Raw genomic sequence first — 24,257 nt, forward strand, 5'->3', positions numbered from 1 at the left:
TTGGGGGGAAAAACATTTGTGGCCCAAACCCCCCCAAAACAATCACCTGGTGCAAACAAGCAAGAATTCCACTTTAGGCCTGGTTTACCATATTCTGTTAGGTATACATTGTGGGCAGACTTAGAACACACAAGAAGGACTGATAGTCAGTGTTAAGGGGCAGAGAATTGGAAGAATGATGAGTGTACAGACTGCATGGTTCTCAGAACTGATAAGCTGTATAGTAGTTTTAGTGCACGCACCCTGCTCACAAATGTCACAATTTGGAACTGGTAAGTAGGCTGGCATTTGAGTCAAGGCTGCCAAGATGGGTACTATTAATTGTCCACATTTTCAGATTTGTAAAGAACAAATCATCTTTCAGCACAGTTATTGTAACTTCACCCAACAGATTTGCATGTTGTGCCTAAAGAGCACATGATAAACCATGATCTCTGTCAGTTTTGGAGTCGAGTCATCCAAGCCAAGAGCCGTAGAAGGGATTTGGAACTAAAAGTGAACTGCTTCAAAATTGGGTTTTAAATTGCTTCCTTCAGTCAGACCCAGCATCAGCACCCTTTGAAATCCCTTTTGAGATTACAGTGGTACTTTCCGTGTTAGACAAATCTGCCCCTGGAAAAGCACCAGGCCCGGATGGGGTTCCAGTTGACATATTTAAATCAAATACTGATTTATGGGGGCTAGTTCTAACAAATGTCTTAAGAATCGCCGTGGTGGGGGAAATCGCAGTCATGGAGATCGGCCACCCTTTTCCCCATTTTCAAAAAGGGAGACAAACTATGCCCAGCCTGTTATAGGCCAATTTCCTTAACTGACGCCACAGCAAAACTCCTGGAACGGGTGATCTTAGCCCGGCTTGAGACATGGGCAGAAGAGAACAAGGTTTTAACACCTGTCCAGTATGCGTGCAGGCCCAATAGAGTGACTGTTGAACAAACATTACATTAAATTCTGACTATCATCAAATACGTGAGGGCAAAAGAGGGTGCCATTCACATGGGAGTCATCGACTTGTCAAGCGCTTTTGATTTAGTCAACAGGGACACATTAAGGGAGGATATGCAGAAAATGGGGGTGGAAGCGTATCTCCTCACCATGACCTTAAAGATTTGCTTCGATATGGCCCACAAGGGAAATTATCGACTCAAATAAAGTTTCTCAGAGGCATTACATTATTTTAGTTTTTGGTCTATATCAATGGCATTACAGAACATTTCTCATGAGCGGGTGTGGACGTTTCAAAAAGAGGAGAATCAATCTGTGGCCATACTTTTATATGCAGATGATTCGGTTCTCACTGCTCGCGCCTTGAATGCACTGTAGAAGTTGTTAGATCTTTTGACTGATTATATGGAAGGCCTGGACCTGACAGTAAATTATCTAAAATCGTATACCATGACATGCGGGCATCTACGCATGAAATTCAAGCACTCTAAAATAAGAGGCACTTTCCTAAAATGAACAAATGATTTTAGCTACTTCGGTATTGTTTTTAGCTAATTCTTGGGTTTGAAATCACACCTTCTTATGAAAGCACAACAAATGGGAAGGAATGTGGAGGCTATTTTCCGCTTTGCAAGGTCATTAAAACATAAACCTTCGGTAGCGATGATAGCCCTGTATAAATCCAAATGCATCGCCGCCACCATATATGGATCAGGGGTATGGGGGTATCACAAAACGGACAAACTTCAATATATTGAAAATGGGTTACTACATACAACCTGCTTGTAGTTCCAAAAAATACTGCAAATTGTATACGTCATGAGGAGTTGAGCCATCCCTATATAAATGACCAGCTTAAAAATTGAACCCCTCCTCATGTGGATTAAGTGTTGGTAAAACCCAGAGGCAGATTTTGTTAGAGCTTGCATGGTAGACTGTCTAGCCTTATATAATGTGAATAAAATACCTTGGTTGATGTATGTAAAATCAGATCTTCACAAAATGGACCTAATAGATATGGTCCAATTCCCTAATCATCTTGCTCGGAACGCTAAGATGATCGTGAAATCCAAGTATGTCAATGACTGTTTGGAGGAATGGTCACAAGGCACTTTAGAAATTCAAACAGTTGACTATTACTTGCAAATTTCTATAGGTTAATTAATTGAACCATATCTGGGATTGACTGAGAACGTAATTCATTGGCTTCTTTTAACATGCTCCAGACTTAATTTAGTTCACCTTGAAGTTGCTTTTTCGTTACAATGCACTTGGCAGCGGGAATTCCCCCCATGTCATTACGATAATGCCACCAAACAACGCACATGTCACTTTATCTTATTTTGGACACTGTATTCGCGTCTTAAGAAGTACCTATCCGATTCCTTCATTGCACCAGTTCGAGATTAGGCAAAACCGGTCAGCAATAGATTTTTTGCAAAAACTAATCATGATATACATGTGCCACGCGGGGCTAAATTTTATTAGGAGTACGATCCAGATTAGAAACCGCTATGAGCTTGTAAATTTTACCTGAGGCCTTGTTTTAAGAGAGAATTATACTCTTTTCTGAATTTTAGAGATATCATTAAATGTAATATTTTATTTGTTTTAATTACCCTTACTGTCTTTTATATTGTTTTTTATTCTTGTTATGTGTTATATGCTTTTTATGGCAACTTGCTGAAAAATAAAGATGCACTGATTGACTGAAACTAAACATGACAATGTGGTACAAAGGTTCTTAATGAATGTTATCATGAAAAAAGTCCCAGACTGAACATTTTCAAACAAGCTAATTTACAAAACAAAACGGATTATTAATTACATGTTTAAATATATTTATTTTTACCATATGCTGTGTATCGGATCTTACCTATAGATTTTAGCTGTTTTTCCAAACACGGCCAGACAAGCCATTGAAACTAACAGATTCCAGTAAACATACATTTATTATGATGGAGCGAACAGGTATTCTGCCTTGAATCAGGGTTGGCCTGAAATACAGTCCCAGTGGTGCAGGTGCCTTACGAAGGTCAACCCTCCGCCATGCTCAGCCTATGTGCAATGTGGTATGTGCTATCTCCCTATCGCGTGCACCCGGTCTTGCGATGGACAGTTTCAGGAACTGCATGCAAGAACTTGCAGCCTGGATGTCCACCAACTGCCTTAAGTTAAACGGCAACAAGACCGAGGTGCTCATTGTGGGGGGGAACCCATCTGTTTGGTCATCGGCGTGGTGGCCTCCATGTCTGGATGAAGCTCCTATACCCCGCCGGGGGGTAAAAAACCTTGGCGTATGGCTCGACGCTGACCTATCTTTTGGGCCCCAAATAGACGAGTTGCAGGCGTCTGTTTTGGTGTCCTAAAAACCATAAGGAAGGTCCTTGACCTCCTTCCTATGTCAGCACGGAAAACACTGGTACACGCCCTTGTGACATCACGCCTAGACTACGGCAACCTACTTTACCTGGGTACCACCTGCAAAGCCATGAATCGCCTTCAGGTAATACAGAACGCGGCAGCCCGTCTCATCCTAAAAATCCCTAAACGATCAGACACCAAAGCCGCTCTCAAAACCCTCCACTGGTTGCCAGTAAAAAGCAGAGTGGAATTCAAAGCCCTGTGTACATGCCACCGCATCCTGGCTAAGAAATCTCCTATTCCACTCCAGAACTTAGTGACAAGGTATACACCTGCACGCGAGCTGCGCTCCTCATATGAGGGCCTACTTCAGGTTCCTAGGGTCAAAAGAGCCCGTATGGGCGGACGCTCCTTCCGTTATCTGGCAGCGAAAAGCTGGAATTCCCTCCCTCTCCATCTCCGTCTGGATCCATCCGAATCCAGCTTCCGCAAGAACCTAAAAACACACCTGTTCTCCAGATAACGGATCACTGGTCTCCACCTCGCACAGAGTTCTTCAGTTGCAGCGCGGGGACACGCTTTGGCGTAACCGAGCGCTTTATAAGCTACCCTTATTATTATATTATGGTGAGAGCCGGAAGAGGGGGTGGAGGGTCCAACTGATGTTAAACTTCTAATTAGAATTTTGATACCCTGCCTTCCATTTGCTTATCGAACAATTCATCTATGTTACTGGATGTTCATTTGCACATTAATAAGAACATTTAAAATATTTTAAGGATTAGCAGACAACGTATGGATTTGTAATCTGTATATTTGCAAGAAAACATCTTGGCACTTGAAATCAAGGAAATGGGTCTCTTTATGCAACTGAAAAAAAGCCACGGCTTGAGAGTCCCTCTTTTATGAAAGGCAGAACATTCCCCATCACTTTAGAAATCACAGTAGTCCAGGGAATCCAGATTAATGTCCTGTGCAAAATATGTACTGTTTAACGAGTTGAAGCTGTTGTCGCCAGTTGCATCATGCCAAGCATGACAGTGTGCATGCTCTGGGCATGCAGGTACTCATTTTCTGCTTTGGATCTTCAGAAGCGATCTTCAGGTGCTCAGGCAATGCTGCCTTGTGTTAAATTTCAGTTCACCGCTTTGAAGGGAGTAATTGTCAGCACCTGAATGTACCAGTTTTCTCCTCCAAGTTGTTCTTAATTTTATATTTTGAATATATATATATATATATATTTAAAATATTCAAAATGTTTTACTACTTTCTCATCTTACTTCCCCTTTGTTTTGAAATAGTCACCTGTAACAGAAAATAAAAAATGTTAAATTAGAAATTTCTTTCTACCATTGGCAGCTATAAAGAGTTGAGCCCTCACTTCCCCCGCCATGTTTAATTGAATACTAACAATCAAGGAACAGTTGTCACAGCTTTTGGGACGGGCATTTAATACAGTGAAGTTAATCTTCAGAGAAACAAGCTGTAGTGGCACAAGTAGTTTTGACAAAGAACCCAAAGAGGAATCCAAGAGCAAATGGATATTGTGCAGTGCCATCTTCCACAAGTGTGTCTATCTATGAGGAGGGGAAAGGCTTTCTTCATATGTTAGCCGTGGGTGTCACTCGAGATGTAGTCACACGCAGTGTAATTTGTAAAGACGCTCTTTTCTGAAGTGAGTGAGCGAAGTGGAGAATCAGATCTACGAATGGATGCATTCCATATCAAAGATGTGTTTCAAAAAAGAAAAGGCATTGTCCTTTCTACAATGGACACAGATTCGTAACAATACAACAGTTAGCGGATGGACCATATACCACCCTTTGACCATTGATAATACCACAGGGTTGAACCCTTCAAACAGTGGCTTCTATCTGCTGTTGAAGTGTAAGGGCAATGGCACAGTGCAAGGGGTACCAAAGGGAAAGTCAGGGATAGAAGATACCACCGCTGGGGGCCTGCAAACCATCCATGCTTTCTATAACTCAGATTCCAGCATGGGGAATACTGGGCTTCATGTACTGCAGTGACCTCTCAAGATGCAAGATTTATTCAGCCTGATCATGTGGCCTGAGTATGCTGTGGTGTAGATTGATGCACAGGTCTGGAATGTGATGTGAATCTGTTGATGAGTTATCTAGTGGGAAAATGAAGCTTTTCTTTGAAGTTTAATGGATCTCAGGAAGGTCAAAGAGGAACTTTACTTTAGTCATGATGTCCCTAAAAGCCTACAAGTTCCAATTTACTTCTGGGGACATGAAACAGAAGCTCTGTTGAAAGCAGTCAGTGTCAGGAAACTAGGGCAAAACATCCGGAAAGTCCTAGGTAAAGACCCCCCAAATATGTGGTGATGAAGGAGAAAGACTTACAAGCCCATTCAAATAAATAAGTATGTGAACAACCAGCTTTTATGTTACAATAAACTAAAACAAAAGCTAAATATTTTATTTCATTCAATGTATGCTTGTCCAGCTTTGCATCGGAAAACAAAATGAAGGGGTACGCATGTATCTCTCACACTTCCAGCTCTACATTATACTTGCTGTAAGCAACAGGCTTCTGTGAAGCAGGCTCGTCTGCCCGGGGTACCTACAGCCCTGTCTACCACCTTGTCTCATATATGTCATCCCAAATCAACTCCTGTAACAGCACACATGCAAAAAAAATATCATGGGAATTTGCAAATAATCTTAAATATACACTCTCCGTCCTCCTTCACACTCCCTCAAGTTCCTGTTCCTGCCATTGGTTAAAAATGAAAAACAGATTTCCCTACTGCTCCCTACACCGCTGAAGTTTAAGGTGGCCAGCTCCCTTTAAGTCATTACGTACACTGTTTCCAGTCCTAGACTTTTGTGTGATAGTCTAATACATTCTGGGTATTGTAGTCTTGTTTCACTTCCATTAAACTAATTAGACTAATGCACCTGAAATCAAACATAGGTAGGTGAAAAGTCCAGGACTGAAGATGGTGTCTGCAACGACTTGGAGTGAGGTGCTCACCCTACTGATGGTGGGCTCGCTAAATACCATATGTTTACCCAATCAATACTGTGCTGGTTAGAAAGTCAGGCAGAGTGGTTATCAAATTCATGATGGAGATGTCAGAACCGGTGCTTAGGCCTGTCGCCAGCTTATATTAATTGCAACCAATCAGGCTGGGTGCTGGTCTCTTTATCAGCGAAGAAAATTATGCAACTGAACACAATATTTATTGTCCCTCTGAAGTAGACTTGAGATGTTAGTTAAAGCCTAACTGTATTAAATACCAAACAAAGTTTGCTACATAAATCCTCTTACATTTCCCTAGAGAATAAAGCCTTTTGCTACGGTGTACTGCGTATGTGGGGTTAACAAAAATAAATGTGAAGGAGGATTGTACAGTCCTGAAAGGGATGAAAATGAATGAATCATGAATGTTGGCCACTACGTTCCTGCATTATGTTGAGATTTTGTACACGCCTCCTTGGGCCCAGGTAAATTGAGTATTGTCTGACTCATTTCAGATTCATAGAGGCACCAGCTAAGGCAGATCACTGTCATCCCCCTTGTTTGTTTTGGTGAGTAGCCCCTGGCCGAATGGATACGAGTGGATGCGCAGATACAGTTTTTTTACTGGTCCAACAATGAAGAGGATGGAGTATCGCTATACGCCGGTGACATGCTCCTTTTTGTGCAGCACTAGTATACTTCAATTCTGCGTATTATGGAGATTCTAAATGTCTATAACAATGCTTCTGGACTCAAGGTAAATTAAGAAAAGTACACTAATGTGCATCTTTTGGGGAATCACCCTAGATGTCTTGCAGATGTGAGCAGGAAGAATGTCCAGGATCATTTCCAATACTTGGAGGATTTGGGACCTCAACATAGTCTCCCTACTTAAGAGACTAAGATAAGAAATATAAAACGTGGGCATTGATGCTGTTATCAATGATAGGGTAGAAGGTGTGTTATTCAAAATGATTTCCCCCTCCTCGCTTTTTGTATATTTTGCAGAACTACCCTTTTACACTGCCACTCCCCTTCTTTGGGATTATCCAATCTCTGTTGACAGCCTTTTTGTGGGATAACAAAACGCCAGGATATCCTGTGCCAAATGCACGCTGGGTATGAATGATTGGGTCCTCGGCAGGGCCAATATTAAATTATGTCATCAGGCTGCACAGCTCATCCCAATTAACAATTGGTTACATGGGGACAGACATTGCTCAGCTTTTAGACTGAACTTGACCCGTTGACCTTACTATATAGTACCTCTATACCACCCATTACTTGCTGGCATGAAGCATTAAAATAAATTAGGTGGCACTGCATTTTAACATAAACCACTCCAATATGGAAGGGATCATGGCTAGTCCATACCACTTGACTGGTGAGGTTCTGTGCCTGGGATATGATTGGTATATCTCAAATAGGGAATGTCAGGTCCCATAACCACATGAAACCATATTCAGAGTCAGCTGACAAACTCTAACTGTATAAATCTCAGTTCTTTCCGAATCTACAGAAACATTACTGTAGTAAGTTGAAAGACCAGCCAGAAAAAAAATGGCAGTCCGAACTGTGGCAATTTCACCCTGCTTTCGCCTGATACAGTTCAAATACCTCCATAGATTTCATTACAACCCAGAGCATATACGGAAGATGGGCAGAAGTCCATTGCCTAGCTGTATTAGATGTGATACCTACTATAAAGTCAGATTGGAATACCTGATTATCTTCCAATACTGGAAAGTGATCACACAGGTTTTGGGTGACATTGTGGGTAGGGATAGCACTATGGATCCTAAATTGGTGATATTGGAGATTATAGATGAATAAGGGCGGCCCATGCAGTGACAGAATACTTGTAGCTCTGGGGAGGGTTGTAGTTAAGAGAAGAATTGTGAGAAGCTGGTGATTGTAATCTGCCCCTCTCCTTCTCGTCCTCCCCCAATGAAGAAATGGTTGAAAGGGATCTACTTTTGTGCTACAACAGAGGAGTCGATTTGTAAATTCATGGGAGTCCATAAGAGTACACCAAGAAGCAGTGGGACCATTCTCAAATTCCTCTTAATTCAATGCAACTACCTAAAAGTGTCATCATTGACAAATGTAATCATTCAACTATCTTCCAAACAATGAGGAATATTGACCTATATATATTTTGTACTGTAATCATGGTTTGGATCATTGCAATATACCTTTAAATGTCCTTATGGTAAAATCAATAACAAAGCCAATAAAAAAGAAAAATAAAGAGCCATCTAAGGATGACCGTGTGCAGTCATATGTTTTAAAGACTGCTGTTCATTACAATGTAGGCTACCACAAATTAAAGAATTGTACTACAAATCTAAAGTGCATGGTTAATTTTATAGGTTTATATTGGAAATGCTGTTGTTTGAAGCCAAGACCTGTAATTGAATGTCTTAAAAAAGGGCTCAGTGTTTGTAATTAATGATAACATCAAATTACTGTTTTGCTAGCTTGCAATAGGCTTTATCCCTATGGTATTAATAAACAAAATAGAAATAAATCACAAGCATTTTGAGACTGGTAAAAAGAAGCACATTCAATATATTCTACATTGGTTGCTACTGTTTTACTATCTTACCCAATTTCTCTACAGTTTCAACGCACAAACTTGGAAACATTCCTTCACGATACGTCGCCACCAGGATATAGGTATTTGTTTTCACTACAATCAGTCCTTGGTCCCCCTTGGAAGTGAAATAAATATCAAAAGAAAAATCAACAACAGGTTAAAATAAATGTCTGGTACTACTATGTTCTGCCAGTGCAGGCAGTGGATAATGTGGAGGGTAATACACAGCCTAGAAGTCTTCATGACTGATCAGAGAGAGAAGGAGGGTGCCTGGCCCTGCAGGAGGAGAATTGCTCTAGAAGGAAAAACTTGGCTGTGCCCCTCGGAGTGTGTGAGACCCCAAAAAAAGCTGACTATCTGCGGGAGCATCGCTGGGTCAATCTGTGCCTCAAGAAGTCACCAGGTCTCCCCTAGCACAAGTCTGTGAAGAAGATGCATGCATAGCCCTGTACCAACCGTCCCTTCTGCAGCCAGAGGACTGTTGGTGCCGCAGCCACTGTGCAGCACAACCACAAAGGACCAATCGCAACCTGCCATGGACAATCAGTCTAGACGCTACACCTGCCATGGATGCCAGTCCGGAAGCTGCACCTGCTATGGAGGTTCAGCCCATCTTGGCCTTCAACCGAAACGCGCGTCGGTACATCACGTGACATGAATATTATATTTATTCTTTAAAGAACCGGAATAACAAAGTCTTTCCGCAATTAATGGGCTATTTGCAATTTTTGATCAAAGCTATTATCCATTGCCGAGTTCTATTAGAATAAGTTATAAGAAGTGTCCCATGGACAGACCTATCTAGCACTAGAAACGTCTCACTGCTAGGTTTGGTTTTCCTGTCTACGTTCTTTAGTTTGATTAATATGATATTGGAGTACACAAGTGGGATGTGAATGATTGTGTAGTGGGAAAGAGTTGAATTGGTGTGATTGGATTTGTGAATGATGTGAGGGGTGGTGAAGAGAGACTTAAACACATGTATTGTTGCTTTTTAATGTATGTATATACATATCTTTGTTTTGATCTAATCAAAATATATATATGTTATGTATTTATATATATAAAATATTTTGTATCTTGATCAATAAACTTTAATCAAATGAAAACAAGAATTGTGCGATATAAAAATACAAATTCTTCAGATTCATTTTGAAATTCAGTTTCCGTGTTTAGTGAGATTCTTCCGCTTTTTGTATCCTGGGTAGGTGACATATTCCCTTTCTAGGGTTACTTCTGGACGATTGTGCTGGCGTTAACGTTTGTGAATGGAATACCTATGTCTGCTGCTTGACAGCATTCACTGTAGCCTATTTAACCTATCACTTACCTCTCCGGCAGTTAGCAGCTGCATAATGCTTAAATCTAATATGCAATTGGTGCACAAACTTAAATTTAAAAAGGAGACATTAGTTTAAGAGCTATGATAAAATAAATCATATGATCAGGCTGTACACTTTTGTTTATGTATTCAAAAGTGGTAAATATAACCCTAGCAGTAAGAGTATAAGGGGATATGAACAACAGAATCATACATTATCACTGCCAAACTAGGAACCGAACAGGCGGACCAAAAAAGAAAGACCTTCGTAATTCAGGAAAAGCAGGAACAGGTGAGCGTTTAGACTTGCACAGTTAGTTAAGCCTATTTCTTGGTAGCTCTAGTTAGGATACAAACAGGGAGGTTGTTCTTGTGACATAACCCTAATTCAGGAAAATACAAAACATTAGTCGGCATTGATTGTTAGGTCAGATACCGTAAAGATGGATTTCATAAGGTCTCACATTTTTTATTTTGTAAGTAACCAGTTTGTGCAGGACACTTTAATCAATGTCCTACATCCAGTCCCCTGTCACACAAAAGATAACTGGTTTCATTCCTACCTTACCTTCTCCCAAAAGAGGTGCACCATTTCCACTGATCAGGACCTTGCCTAAACAAAAGCGGTTTGCCTTTCACTTTCCTTCTGGTTTGATAGCTCTATCTCAAGGTGAGCCAATGACACTTAACTTCCTTAAAATGGCTCCTTCACGTCTTGCAGAACTGCAGGAGCCACCTTTCCCAAGGGGATGACAGCAGATGTCTAGAAGAAGTGGAATTCTGCTTTGCTACTAGTGGAGTCAAGGAGAGACAGAGGGAATTACAAGCGCAGTTCTACTTTTTTGTAAAAGTGGAATGCATTGTCAGCTTACTGTCACAAAAACCCGGCTAGCTTCATTGGCATTTAGGCCGACAGCTACTTGAGACTGAGATGAAAGACAATGAACTGCTTGAAAGAATTACTAAGTGCCTGGTTAAGGATTGAGGACTGAGGGGGTCCTCCTGCATCTTAAACCCCTAAACCCGAAAGGCTTCTCTGAGGGACAGGAAAGGTGGCCTCAGTATATGATTCATGTGAATAAATCAATAAATTAATACGTTGGCTAAGCTAACAAAATCATTTAATTCCAAGCGTTCAAGAGGATCATCACTCACTTTTTCAGGCAGTATTTATTCATGGATAGATAACTATCTTGCCTATTAATTATTTCTAAATCCTCTATGTGAATTTCTCTGAAAATATATAACTTGCGATTATATGAAGTCTTTTGTTGTAGCCAAGGACGTGAACTCACAACCCTTTGTTCCAATCTAGTGCCATTATTCAAGATCACATCTTCGACATCAGCCATATGAAAGAGAATGTCAAGGCAATGTATATAATCATGTTGGACATTCAAGGACCTTGTAGAAACAGGTGCAACTTACGTTTTTGGCATAGATCGAATATTCATCCGCCCGAACGCATTTATATCCTACATCCTGGAAGTACAGGCCTTCTTTTCTTGTCAATGACGGGTTCTTGAAAGCATCAATCAAGATATGGCTTAGCTGTGGTGACACCTGCAGGAATATAGGAGGCAAGTACATATCAAAAATGAAGATAACTGGCTGCAAATGACGCATCACTAAACACATACTTACAATTGTGCGATGGATAAATGTTGCACATACTAAGTAATAATGTTCTATACTTTAGTGACAATGATTATGGGTTGTATATATTTAATCATCTGCTAAAATATGTGATTGATGTGCAGCGGGGTCATTTCTTGCTGTATACGTGTATCGTGGTGCTAAGTGCACCACTTCACTGCCACGGTGCTTGTTTGGGAGAGGCACAGTGCTGCCCAGCCTCGAAAGGAGAGGGCCAGAGGTGCTGTCCAGAGGTCTTAAAGCATAACGGGTGTGGTCTCAGGCATTGAGGTCATTAGAGGTGCCAAAAGCTTGCTTTACTCTATAGGATATTAGGATAAACATGGATCCCTCTCTGCTTATCTTAGCCAGGGCTCTGTGACAGAGATATCACAGACAGAGGTGGCGATCTCTTCTGAAAGCCTCAATAGGTGTAACTGTGTATAGAAACAGCTATTCCAATGTTTGTCACATTTTCTCATTTGAGGACAAGGTGAAGTAAGTAGAGAAGTGTGTAACTGGCATTAATTATGGTTGCACAAAGGTTTTATTACAATAGTGAAGTTTTGTGCAGTTCTAGAATATTTGCCTACATGCACTTCAAAGTTTCTTGGTTTTTCTTTAGCTACACCCAAACAGATTTTTTTATCCTGCAAGTGTTTGTGGTGTTCAAGATGGAGTACCTAAGGATGGGTGAGGACGGATGATAGGTGCTCCTGCACGGTGTACCTCTTGATGACTACAGAGGACATCGCCCCTCCTCAGATTGGAGGGCGGTTAACCACTTAGTGAGAGTTTACTAGCACAAAGAATAGGTAGGATTTGCGCTGGTCCTTCTACTACATGGTTGTAACTTTTTACTATGGACTATTCATTTTTCTAGGTCTTTAGGGATCCTTAGCCTTGACGAATGGTCCCCGACCAATATAGGCGACGTAGAATAGGTCAGAAACATGTTGTCGATAAGACGACGGTCTGCAGCATTGTGCTCTCATTCCATCAAGTAGTTGGTTTTAGATGCACCAGAGGTCACCACTAATAAAGGTGAAAACCTGGTTACTTCTAAGTACTTTTAACTTTATATAGATCCCCCTGTTTTGCCCAGGAAATTCTTATTTGAGAACTTCCTCCATCTGGTTTACTAAGAGGTCCAGTCTGCCCTGGTGGCATTGTCCTCCAATGGGGGAGAGATTGCCTATGATGGAGCATGTCACATTATACGAGTGAGGCTTTCTCTTCCAATAAGGTAGGTCTTACATCTCCTCTTGGACTTACCCCTATCTGTGCCAGAATCTTGGTAATTTAGGGATCAGTAATTTGTGCCATAACACTGATACAAATAGCGTTGTAAGAGCCATTTGGGGATGACGATAGAGGCACATTTTTCACTAGAGCCTGTGAACTAGAGTCACACTGTTAAATTGCGGGCTTTCTGTTTCCAGGTACATACCATGCTTACCCTTTTTCATGACAAAGTCCGTGTTCATTAGGGATAGATACATCAAATCACTCAATGCAGACTGTACAATGTTAAATCTCAGCAAAAAGTTTCACTTTCTACACTCAAAACACAACTTGCGTAGAACTTCACAGCCTTTACTTATTATTTCGTAGTGTTTGCGAGAAATGTGTTAAGGTTGAAGGAAAAAAAGCTTTGCAACTTCACACATACCCAGTGTCAATGTGATACTGTTCTTAAACGGAGACCGGTTGAAGTGTTTGGTTACAAAAATGTCTTTCCTTATATCATCTGTGCTGAGGGGCTCCTGAAGAAAAGACCCTCTCAGAAGATAAACATATATATTAGGGAAATGACATCTGTAATAGGTGTCGCATACAAATGTGGTTGTAATCAGTTATAGAAATGTATGCTAAACATGAATAAATAGAAAGTATTTTGAGTCTACTCTGGATTCAGGACTACACAGTTTTCAATAACCCTTCAAAACTTTTTTAAACGGGCGCATCCTTTATAGTCAGTCTTAGGAGACTCTCTTTGGCACGGGAAGTGATTGTGTGTGTGAGCTTCAGGTGCCAATCTGCCTGGGAAGATCCCTTACTCCAACCTTCACAGTGTCTGCACAGAGACATTACTGTCTCCCAAAAGACCGGAGCAGAGTGCTTCCAGGTCACCTCCCAGAAGTTCCCACCTCTTCATGGAGCACTACCCTTTGACCTTCCCCCAATAATTGCATTTTCCCAGGACCCATGCCCCCTGTTCAGTGCTCCACTGCCCTCGAACAACGTTCGCCCTCTACAAATAGCAACAGACCTATATATGCAATGTGTAAAGAATGTTGTGCACCCAATTCTTCGGCTGACCATTACTTACACATTGATGTCAACATGGCTCTAGTTGCCAAATTCATGGGAATGTAGTTAGAATGATAAACCATACCAGCCTGTGCAATGTCAATTTGGGCTGATAGCCATATTATATTGTAGAATACCCATATGATGAATCTCAGTAAAGGCCAAAGTAATGTGATGATATAGATCCTAAAGAACTGCAGGGCAAACCTGTCCTTAATCCTCCTGGAGCTCTTTGAAATCCCACAAAGCCTTGCCTTACAAAATAAAGGTTACTTGCCCACAGCCACTAAGTCTGCACACACTCTTCACATTCTGAGGTTCGATTTGGAGCTCAACTATGAGTTAACTTTATTTCAGAGGCACTCATCTTCACTACTAAGGTAGTAAAGTATGGGAGGCATTTGAGTTCAGGGCACTAGGTGTCCTAAGCCTAAACGGAACATTGTATTTAAACTGCTTACTATGGTGAACCTAATGAGGGGCGGAAGCCACATATTATTTAAAACAGTTGTTATGGTGAAGTGCCTGGATAGCAATGTGGAGACAGAAGAAACACAAGACCATGTGCGCCAACACACTTCTTGAGTATGAGGTACATTCAGAGACAATTTAAACAAAAAACAATGACAGTTTTTAAGCATCCGGGTGGTATTTGTTGGAAGGCTTTAGGCCTCATTCTGAGTGCTCCGATTGTCTACATTTCAGAGCTTGCGCCAGAATCCGGATTACAGAATTTATGCAAATTCACACAAAAGGCCTGATTTACCAAGGGCCTCCGCACCTGTGGTGGTGGCGGCCTGCAGTCGTGGAGGGGGCAGGGGCGAACTCGTGGTGGAGGCCCGCAGTTGTGGCTGGGGCCCGCACTCATGGCGGACGCCTGCAGTTGTAGCTGGGGCCCGCACTCATAGCGGACGCCTGCAGTTGTAGCTGGGGCCCACACTCATAGCGGAGGCCTACAGTCGTAGCTGGGGCCCGCACTCATAGCGGAGGCCTGCAGTCGTAGCTGGGGCCCGCACTCATAGCGGAGGCCTGCAGTCATAGCTGGGGCCCGCACTCATAGCGGAGGCCTGCAGTCGTAGCTGGGGCCCGCACACATAGCGGAGGCCTGCAATCGTAGCTGGGGCCACCACTCATAACGGAGGCCTGCAGTCGTAGCTGGGGCCCGCACTCATAGCGGAGGCCTGCAGTCATAGCTGGGGCCCGCACTCATAGCGGAGGCCTGCAGTCGTAGCTGGGGCCCGCACACATAGCGGAGGCCTGCAATCGTAGCTGGGGCCACCACTCATAACGGAGGCCTGCAGTCGGAGCTGGGGCCCGCACTCATAGCGGAGGCCTGCAATCGTAGCTGGGGCCACCACTCATAACGGAGGCCTGCAGTCATAGTTGGGGCCCACACTTATATCGGAGGCCTGCAGTCGTAGCGAGGGGCGCACTCGTGGCGGGATCTCCACTACGAGAAACTGCAATGCGGAGGTTCCGCCACAAGTGCGGAGGCTCTTTGCGCATCGGGCCCTCTGTGTTTTCCCCCCTTTAACAAATTTCAGCAGGTATTTGTTCTTTTATGAGATTGTAAATCAGGATCTAATCATCCTATTCACACTGGGATATGAACTCTCATTGTACTGGGTGGCTTGGATACTGCTGAAGGGCTGCATTATCACCTCAGTCACCATTTAGACACAGACTTTGCCGCGTTAGCCCTTCTTTTGAATTACAAGTGCAGTTAGGCACAATAAAGCCCACTACTATTCCTTCATGGCCGTAATTTGATAACAGTCACGACTATCTTCCTTATTTTCTGAAATAACCCACGCTCTTCTCAGAGGGGTTATTACATCTGTTGCTAGGTCAGTCCCATGGATAGTGCCGCACGGCTCAACCCTTCCCCCTCTCCTGTTCAACCGTTGTCTTGTACCTCAGGTTGATCATTTACATTGTATCAGTGTTGCCAGGCACATGTATCGAAGGCACACCCACTTAGTGCAGCGCAGATGAGTGAACCCACCACTCCAAGTCATAACTGCATTGTTATTAGTTTACTTATTTTTTTTCTTACTGTAGGGCATTTAACCCATGTAATTGAGCTCTACAGCATGTTTCCAAAGGAGGTAGAGTTGTCGGCTTTCAAGTCAGTGTATTCACCAGATAAAAGCAAGTAAAAGCAGGGCATACAGTAGTTACAATGACATATTGCTGCTGAGCAATTGAGAAAGAAGTGTTTGGGAGACTAATATAGTAATAAATACTTTTATTTGATAGTTAATTAAAACCATTCAAATCTTTAAAACACAGAGGTAATGCATCTAAAACGGACAATTCATATACGCCAAGCATATGTCGGGTGTTTGAAACTTGTTCTAAACAAATTAGCCAAAGAATATGAACAGGTATGTTTTATCAGAAGCCACAGATCACTGAGTTCACCAGTAAAGCGCTTCAGCGTGTCACCGTGTCCATAAATTTCACATAACAACGCAAATCCGGAGCTGGAGCACAGTACGAGGGCCAGTGATTCCTTGAGTAAGGGCAGAAGCGCCAGGATTCTCCAACCCATGTAAATTTCCCTCTTTGGGCCATTTCCACCACATCAAATAGACCCATTCTCAATCTTAAAACCTAGATTTATAGGATTTTGACAAAAGGATCTGAAAATAAAGTTGTGCACTCCACTCACCATAGGTGACTACTACAAATCAGTCGTGAGACTTGGATTTTAATGAGGAAAAGTCATTTTTTACTGATTGTTTTTTTATGGTTTTATGTAGAAGGCTTTTGAATGAGTCATATGAGAGGTTCAAAGCCCAAGGGAAGGTCATTTGTAGTTTGGTCAGAGTCATCCGAAGCGCCTCATACCTAGGTGATGAAGCTAATTTGAATATTTCCTAACCTAGATGGAATTTCAAAGTGCCGGCATCTGCTTGTTTTAGTTTGAACCACAGTTTCAAAAGATTAGCCTGCTGTCACAATATTTGGTCTATGGAGCCAAATTCTAATCAAATCTGTAATTCCCTAGAGGAATTAGGCATCGCCCTCATCCGCCAGGCTAGCTTGCATCCAGTGGCGCAGTGAGCACGGGACCCTCTTCTGGGCATACCCTTCCCACTTAGGGCAATAAAAGCAAAAGGAATAAATGATGGACTGAGGGCTGAGCAGGGTCAAGACTGATTTGCATATGGTTGGGTCCAAACTGGGGTGGTGTAGTGAGCAAAAGAATGATGGATTTAACCCATTGAACTAGGGGTGAATGTTTGATTCATTCAGCATTCCATCCATCATTTGTTGCTGCAGCACTTTTGGCCCTAACTGGGATGGGTATGCCCAGACATGGGTCTCTTGCTCGCAGTGTCACTGAATTCAAGCCAGCCTGGCTGATGAGGGTTGTTACCCCCGAAACTGGTCCCAGGATGCTTGTTTCCGGTCTAGGAAGGACCCGGCTTGGCAGTTCGGGCAGGACTGTTCCTACAAGGAACAGGGTCAAGACTGATTTGCATATGGCTGGGTCCAAACTGGGGTGGCGTAGTGAGCAAAAGAACAATGGATTTAACCCAGACTGGGGTTGTTTGATTCATTCAGCATTCTGTCCATCATTTGTTGCCACGGCACTTGCTTCTATCTACAATGCTTGGTTCTTTGTGCTATGCCCTGTAATTACTACAAACTACTGAAGGGGCAGTCAGTTGGGCGATCTAGGCTAAAGTGTGATTTCCAGTAAAGTGCTGTCGGTGGGGCTCATATAAATGCTTGTATGGATATGTGTGCTTGCTTTCACCCTCCTGGCTTACCTCTTACCGGGGTGTTTATTACACTCCTGCTGAGCACACTTGTCTGAGGGTAAAGCTGTGTTTAATTATCTGGGCTGGGATAGCCAGCTGGAGAAAGGCAGTGTGGGCGCAGCAGAGCGCTTTCAAGGCGCAGGGGGCCGAAAGTAGTGAGAAAGGCAAAGGGCGGCAGGGGGCGAAGGGGGGGTCAGGAGAAGGTGTTCATATTCCTGAGCTTAGGGAGTTGTACTTGGGAGGTGGCTGGCGTGTGGGCACCAGAGCGAGCACAAACTGCACTGGCCTAAAACCAGCTACCTCCATGCCGCACAAAGTGCCCATAGCCTATTACCATCACTGCGTGCCACCACCACCTGTAATCATCAAAGGATCCATTCCCTGCCCCACGCCCTCGTATTGGTACCTCACCCTGACAGGGCGCTGGAACCGCAGAAGCAAAGGCTGCCGCTCAAGGCCTGGGTTCATCAGTTCAGAGCTGTGCCCCACATAGGAGTAGGACGGAGCAAGGGCTCGTAGAGCAGGGCGAAACAACATAGCACGTCAGACTGGTAGGAGCAGCCACAGACTACATAAGGTGTGATCAAGACCTGGGCGGGTGGAAACACGTCATTGTGTTTTCTGCCAAAAATAACATTTTCTAACTGCATTTATTCTCCTGTGTGGCTCACCTTTCTCCCCCAACACTGAACACAGAGATTCCTTTGGATATATATGTCCTAAGGCAAGATACCGACCGCTAAGCTTGGGATCCACAATCTTTTCACAAACATATTTAGATAACATAAGTTGGCTACACATCTCAATACAGATGTCAAAACCATAGTATCACCATACTATATCAGAAACATACAAGTAGATGTTGAAATTTTTCAGTGATCCAAGTCCTGGCAAAAAAAGGCTCCCACGATGAGAATATCAGAGAATGTGACGGCATCTACAGAGGTGCCTTTGTTGAGATTTGCTCCCATGATGCGAGAGCTGGAGTTTCTGGGAGAGGAAATAAGGATTGTTCAGATAGATTAATCTATCTGTAAATGTTGCAGGACATTGCAAATACAGCAGAGATCACTGGGAGCGATCTAAAGGATGTGAAGGCCGTGTAATGTGTTCAGGCCTTTTTTGCATTGTCTACCATTTCGGTAGCTGCACATATAACCGCTTTGAGAGAAGCCAGTCAATATTTGAGTATTCACGCACTTTTGCAATTCATTACCTTAACTTATTTGCATTTTCAAACTCAAACCTAACTATGTTTAAGTGTTGCAGTAAGTATGTGAAAACATTTATCACCCTCACAATTTCTGTAGGGGGTATAGGTGAAGGATAAGGTCAGGTGGTTCAGCGGACTAACGCATTTGCCATATGGATTCATGTTTGACCACGTGGTCACACGTTTAAATACAGGCAAGTCAAATTGCATATTGGTTGTTCTGTGGTTGATAAATTGATTACTATTCATTGGGGCTATGATCAACATCTGCTCCTTCTCAATCATGCTGAGAGACCACCAACAGAGCGGAATGAGCATTCTAGAAATGGATTTGGGAAGTAAAGGGCTTTTCAGAGGGTGGTGGGGGGTAGGTGGCAGGGGGCCAGGTAAATATTTTAATGTTGATGAGGGGGAGGGTAAGGGTATCTCAAGGGTGGCATGGATGGGTGGCAGAAGCCAATGCTTTTTAAAATGCTGGATCAGAGGCAAATTATTTTGGGGCAGGGGGAAATATAGAACATAAAATTACAGATATGTAAAATGCCCATCAATCACTATTTAGACAGCTTAACACCCCAGGAGGTATTGAGGCACGAAGGGCATTAGTTGAAGAGCCATGTCTTGAGTTCCCTTCTGAAGTCGGCAAATGAAGGGAAGGTTCCGAGGTGGAGTGGGAGGGCGCTCAAGGATTTGGCGATGGGGTAGGAGAAAGAGCGACCTCCACAACTGATCGGCTGGATGCGGGGGATGTGTGTGAGGGCGATAGAGGCGGGTTGATGTTGTCTGATCAGCTGGTGGAAGGTCAGGCGGTGTGGAGGGTCTTGTAGGTGTGAGTCAGTGGCTTCAACTGGCATCTCTTCTGAATGGGGAACCAGGCGAGGCTTCTGAGTTTGGGGGTAATGCTGGTTAGCTTGGGGAGGTCGAAGAAGAGTCTGGCTGCAGCATTCTGTATAGTCTGTAGTCAGTTGAGGAGGTTGAGGTGGGTTCTATTGTAGAGTATATATCTGTAGTTCAGTCAATGTGAATAAGAAGGATGTTTTACGCCTCGGAGTTCTGAGTGTCATCATTAACAATTCGAGCTTCGCTCTCGTCCCCTTTGATGTCAGTTGAAATCCCTCAGTGAAAAACACCTTAGTTATTACTCATCTGTAATTCTATATATTTCTAATCAGACAAATTCATTGGATAGGTCTATATTTCAGTCATTAGTAGCTCAGCTTTCTTTCATACACTGTTATGCTGTTTTTCTTGTATTCTATTATCTTTATACAAGTACTTTTCTTTAGCTCTACAGATCTGAGTTTATTCATATATCCTTAATGGTTCAACCCAGCCTTCAAATGGGGCATATTCATTAAGGTGACTTTTGTTTATTCCTCACCTCATTGAATATGTCATATAGGGGTTAGAAGAGCTTGTACAAGGAGAACACCCAGTGTGAGTGTCCATTGGCATGTAGAAACAGTGTGGTGGTGAGAACTCATTTTTACAAATGCTTTAATAGGAAGAGGGAGTCACAGTTCTGTGAAGAAAGGGTCATCTTCTTTATGTAACTAGCACAAGAATATAGCTTCAAATTTAGATAGCCTTTTGTGTCTTAAGGATTTGTTAAATTGGAGAGACTGCCACAGATTATTTCAGTGTCATAACAGTGTATGCAAAACCTGGCATGTAGGCGGAAAGTAACACCAGTGGGGGGGGACACCACGGGAAGTGGAAAGGAGTCTGTAATTAACGGAATATGAAGTAATGTCCAGAAATGTATTTCTAGTATACAAAAGGCCCTCTGGTGGAAAGTGATACAACGCAACCTCCAGTTAGAAAAGAACTCACATTACACTTACAACATGGAATGTCATGACATGTGTGCGCATTCCCTACTGTACAACCCTCACCCATGCCCTCGAGGCGGTACCCCTGGTTTGTCTCCAGTTTCAAAGAGTTGTGCCACATTCACCAATCGTCATAGGTCTCTGACTTTTTAAGCCTGAGGAGTCATCCTAATTACTCCTCACTCAGCAATGAGGGAGGGGGAGTCATTTTCACCTCAGCGCGCTTACCCTCCTGCCATCACTCATCCACCCTCTGTAGGTGAGTCTCAGATGCATTGGTAGTGTTCCAAGGCTTCCCCTGTTAAATGTTGTCATGGAGAGAGGGAGCATTGATGAATCTTTGCCACCATATTGAAGTTCTATACTTAGTTGTGAGATTCTGAACTACAAAGAAGGCTGTACACCCAAGCAATGGTATGGACAGTGGTTTTTGTGTAGTGAACTGCTATGTATACTGATGTGAAAAAAAGACTGCACCTTTAAAGGCTCTATGGTTTTAAGACAAACCTGATCATGGTCCTCACTAAGTCTTAACCCTTACCTTTATCGAGCTAAGTCAATAGTTTCAAGGAGTCATACGGGACTTACAATATGAGCTTCACCAGTTGAAAACAATATTCTTAGTGCCTTGCCTGCAGTTTGTTGAGGTGTCGACTTTTACTTGCAAACCCTGTCAACACAAATAATCTAAGTCTGGCCTTCAGAATGCAATATTGATGGAAAGGCGTGATCGTGTGAATGTTATCTGCAATACAAATGACAGATGAAGCCGGTGATGTGATCATCGTTAAAAGTAGTGTGAGTATGTAGGTGTTCAGAATCGATACACCTACTGATAAAGTTACCAGTTCTACAACAAGTAAAGAGAAAGATGTATAATGCCTGGGCTGTGCCGCAAAAAGTGCAGGAGGCACCGATCCCAGCAGAATGTGTTTCCTGAAGTGCTGAGAAGAGCGAAGCATTTGAGAGATTTGCCGAGTTTCACCTACTCAGTACATTTATACTTTCCAAACTACCACTTTTAAGCAGAGCTGAGTGCGGTATCTACAGCAGAGTGTTTGAGATGTGGGGTGTTTCCTACCCGCGGTTTTCTGTCTGAGCAGTCAATACATTGAGTGCCAAATGTGGTTAACAAATCACGAAGAATGCGCTCCTTTTTAAATGAATTCTGTCGTTCATTCCGATCGGCTGAAGAGACTGTAGTTTTTTGATCCAAAAGAATTCAGCCTGTAGTCGTTGTTTTACTGGATCCATGTCGCAGCGTTGTGGGAGTATCTCAAGTATCGTGAATCTTAATTGAGAGATTTGATGATGAGGTTCTAGCCAAATCGTGAAATTGATGAACTTTTCATTTGTAATGTCATAACTCAATGGAACGTAATGAAAATTGATAAAATATATGAATAAGTGAGTGAAGAAACTCAGCAGTTTCATTTAAAAAGGAGCGCATTCTTCGTGGTTTGTTAACCACATTTGGCACTAAATTGTTTCAAGGCACTGCAGACACTGTGCGACAAGGATTGCGCCAACACAAACTGTTTTAAGCATTTGGTTACAATAGGTGTGCACAAAGATAATATTGTTTTGATTTGTTTATATCCAGTCAATACATTGAAACATTACCGCCCAACGTGGTAAAGGTCTGTCACTTAGAAAGCCAAATTTCATGTTGATATGACCATAGCATAGCTAAATGATAAGGTCACCCATTCCACCCGGAACAAGAACACAGGATGAGCCAATAGCAAACATTAAATTAAAATGATTAGTCAATGGACTGTACTTAGCAAGGTATTTTACTCTACAAAGATGTATGAGCAATGTGTTCATCTTCCAGATGGGTAATCTAATATATTCCAGGTTTTCGAAAGTACCTATGTAATGGTTCACTAATGAAGACCGTACTCTAAACATGCACTAATTAGCAATAACTATGTAGTTGATATTGAGTGGGTGCAATAGGGTTTCCATGGCAGTGCTCCGCAGACCCCCAGGTGTAGGGAGCCAAGGTGCCCCTGATTTTGAATTATACTACTTGGAGGCCCCGCTTCAGTGGATAACCCAGTGGTTAGATGGAGAACATCTCGAAGAACTGAGACCCATACGGATTGCTGGGAACCAGGGGACTCTATTAGCAAAAGCTCCTTGACTCGAAAATGGTGATCCCACGATCTGGAGTGTTATTGCAAGTTACACTCTACTGCTGGTGGAGAGGTCTTGGGAAGACAGCTGGGTCTCCTTTATAAGTGTGTACAAGGATTGAGAGAGACCCCTTAACGCACCACGGGAATAGGGTACTTATAAACAGTGAAGTTAAGCAGTTTCCCTTGGTCGAGCAACTGAGAAAATAAGCCCAAATACTGGTCTTGGACAAAAAGCTCAATTAAGCATAAACATAAACAAAACCAATTTTATATATAATATATATAGATTTTATTAAAACAAACCTTTAAAACATATTAAAAGACATTCTTATTTCATGAAAAGATTTTTCAGTTAAGAAGAATCCAGTTACAGTTCATATAGACACCAACAAATTCTCATACTATAATCATTCAAATTATAAAAAGTCGCCTAAAGTAAAACAGGGTATGAGGTTGAAAAGAAAGGGGGGGAGAGAGAGACAAACAAAGACATCAACGATTTGTCATAGAGATTTGCACATCAGAACCCTCATTTAGACTCAATCCTAGACCCGTCTTATTTTGTTGTTCTTAGGGTGAGTTAAATTGTTCGATTGTGCAATAGTGGGCGTCGACGCGTTTCGATGGACTCTTTCAGAGATATGCCATCTTTATCAAGACTTAAACATATGTGTCTCTCCTATTCTGGCACTGGATGGTTGCCTCATACAGAGAAATCCTTATTGCATTTTCAATTTATAGAGCTTTGGGTTTATTTCGGTTTTTGCATAGTCGCATCCTCGTATTTAATTAGGTCTGATGGTCCTTTTGTATCTTGGTATTTGATGGCCTTTATTCAGATGTTGGCAATTTAACATTGAGAAGATGTTTATCCTCTTGTTCTAAAGGGCGGTTGCTCCGTGGTTAATAATCTTCTCCACGGCACTAGAGCACGAGATCCTTCATATCGATACTCCTCTTTATTTTGTAATCTAGTAATGAGGTATGTTGATCCTTGGGTCGGGTGGATTAAGGAGACGCCTTGTTCTTATGCGTAATTATTCTAGCGCTTTCTTGGGATGTTTCAGTCTCTCTTTCACACCCGGGTCCCACACGCTGGCTATCGTCTGTATCTTCCTTTATAAGCT

General features: G+C 42.5%; 1 protein-coding gene across 2 annotated transcripts in view; it reads right to left on the reverse strand.

Moving 5' to 3' along the window:
- Positions 1 to 4,549: 4,549 nt before the first annotated feature.
- The window catches only part of PFN4 (profilin family member 4), a 74,043-nt gene continuing 54,335 nt past the window's right edge, over positions 4,550 to 24,257 (reverse strand). For both annotated transcript variants that reach the window (XM_086925166.1, XM_086925167.1), the window contains exons 3-5: positions 11,649 to 11,783; positions 8,909 to 9,014; positions 4,550 to 4,614 (exon numbers count right to left, since the gene is read on the reverse strand). In XM_086925166.1, the coding sequence (XP_086781292.1) occupies positions 4,586 to 4,614; positions 8,909 to 9,014; positions 11,649 to 11,783 (270 nt within the window). In that variant the 3' untranslated portion in view covers positions 4,550 to 4,585. The remainder of the gene's footprint in view (positions 4,615 to 8,908; positions 9,015 to 11,648; positions 11,784 to 24,257) is intronic.

Source organism: Lissotriton vulgaris, chromosome 6, assembly GCF_964263255.1.
Source record: "Lissotriton vulgaris chromosome 6, aLisVul1.2, whole genome shotgun sequence".
Classification (NCBI taxonomy): Eukaryota; Metazoa; Chordata; class Amphibia; order Caudata; family Salamandridae; genus Lissotriton; species Lissotriton vulgaris.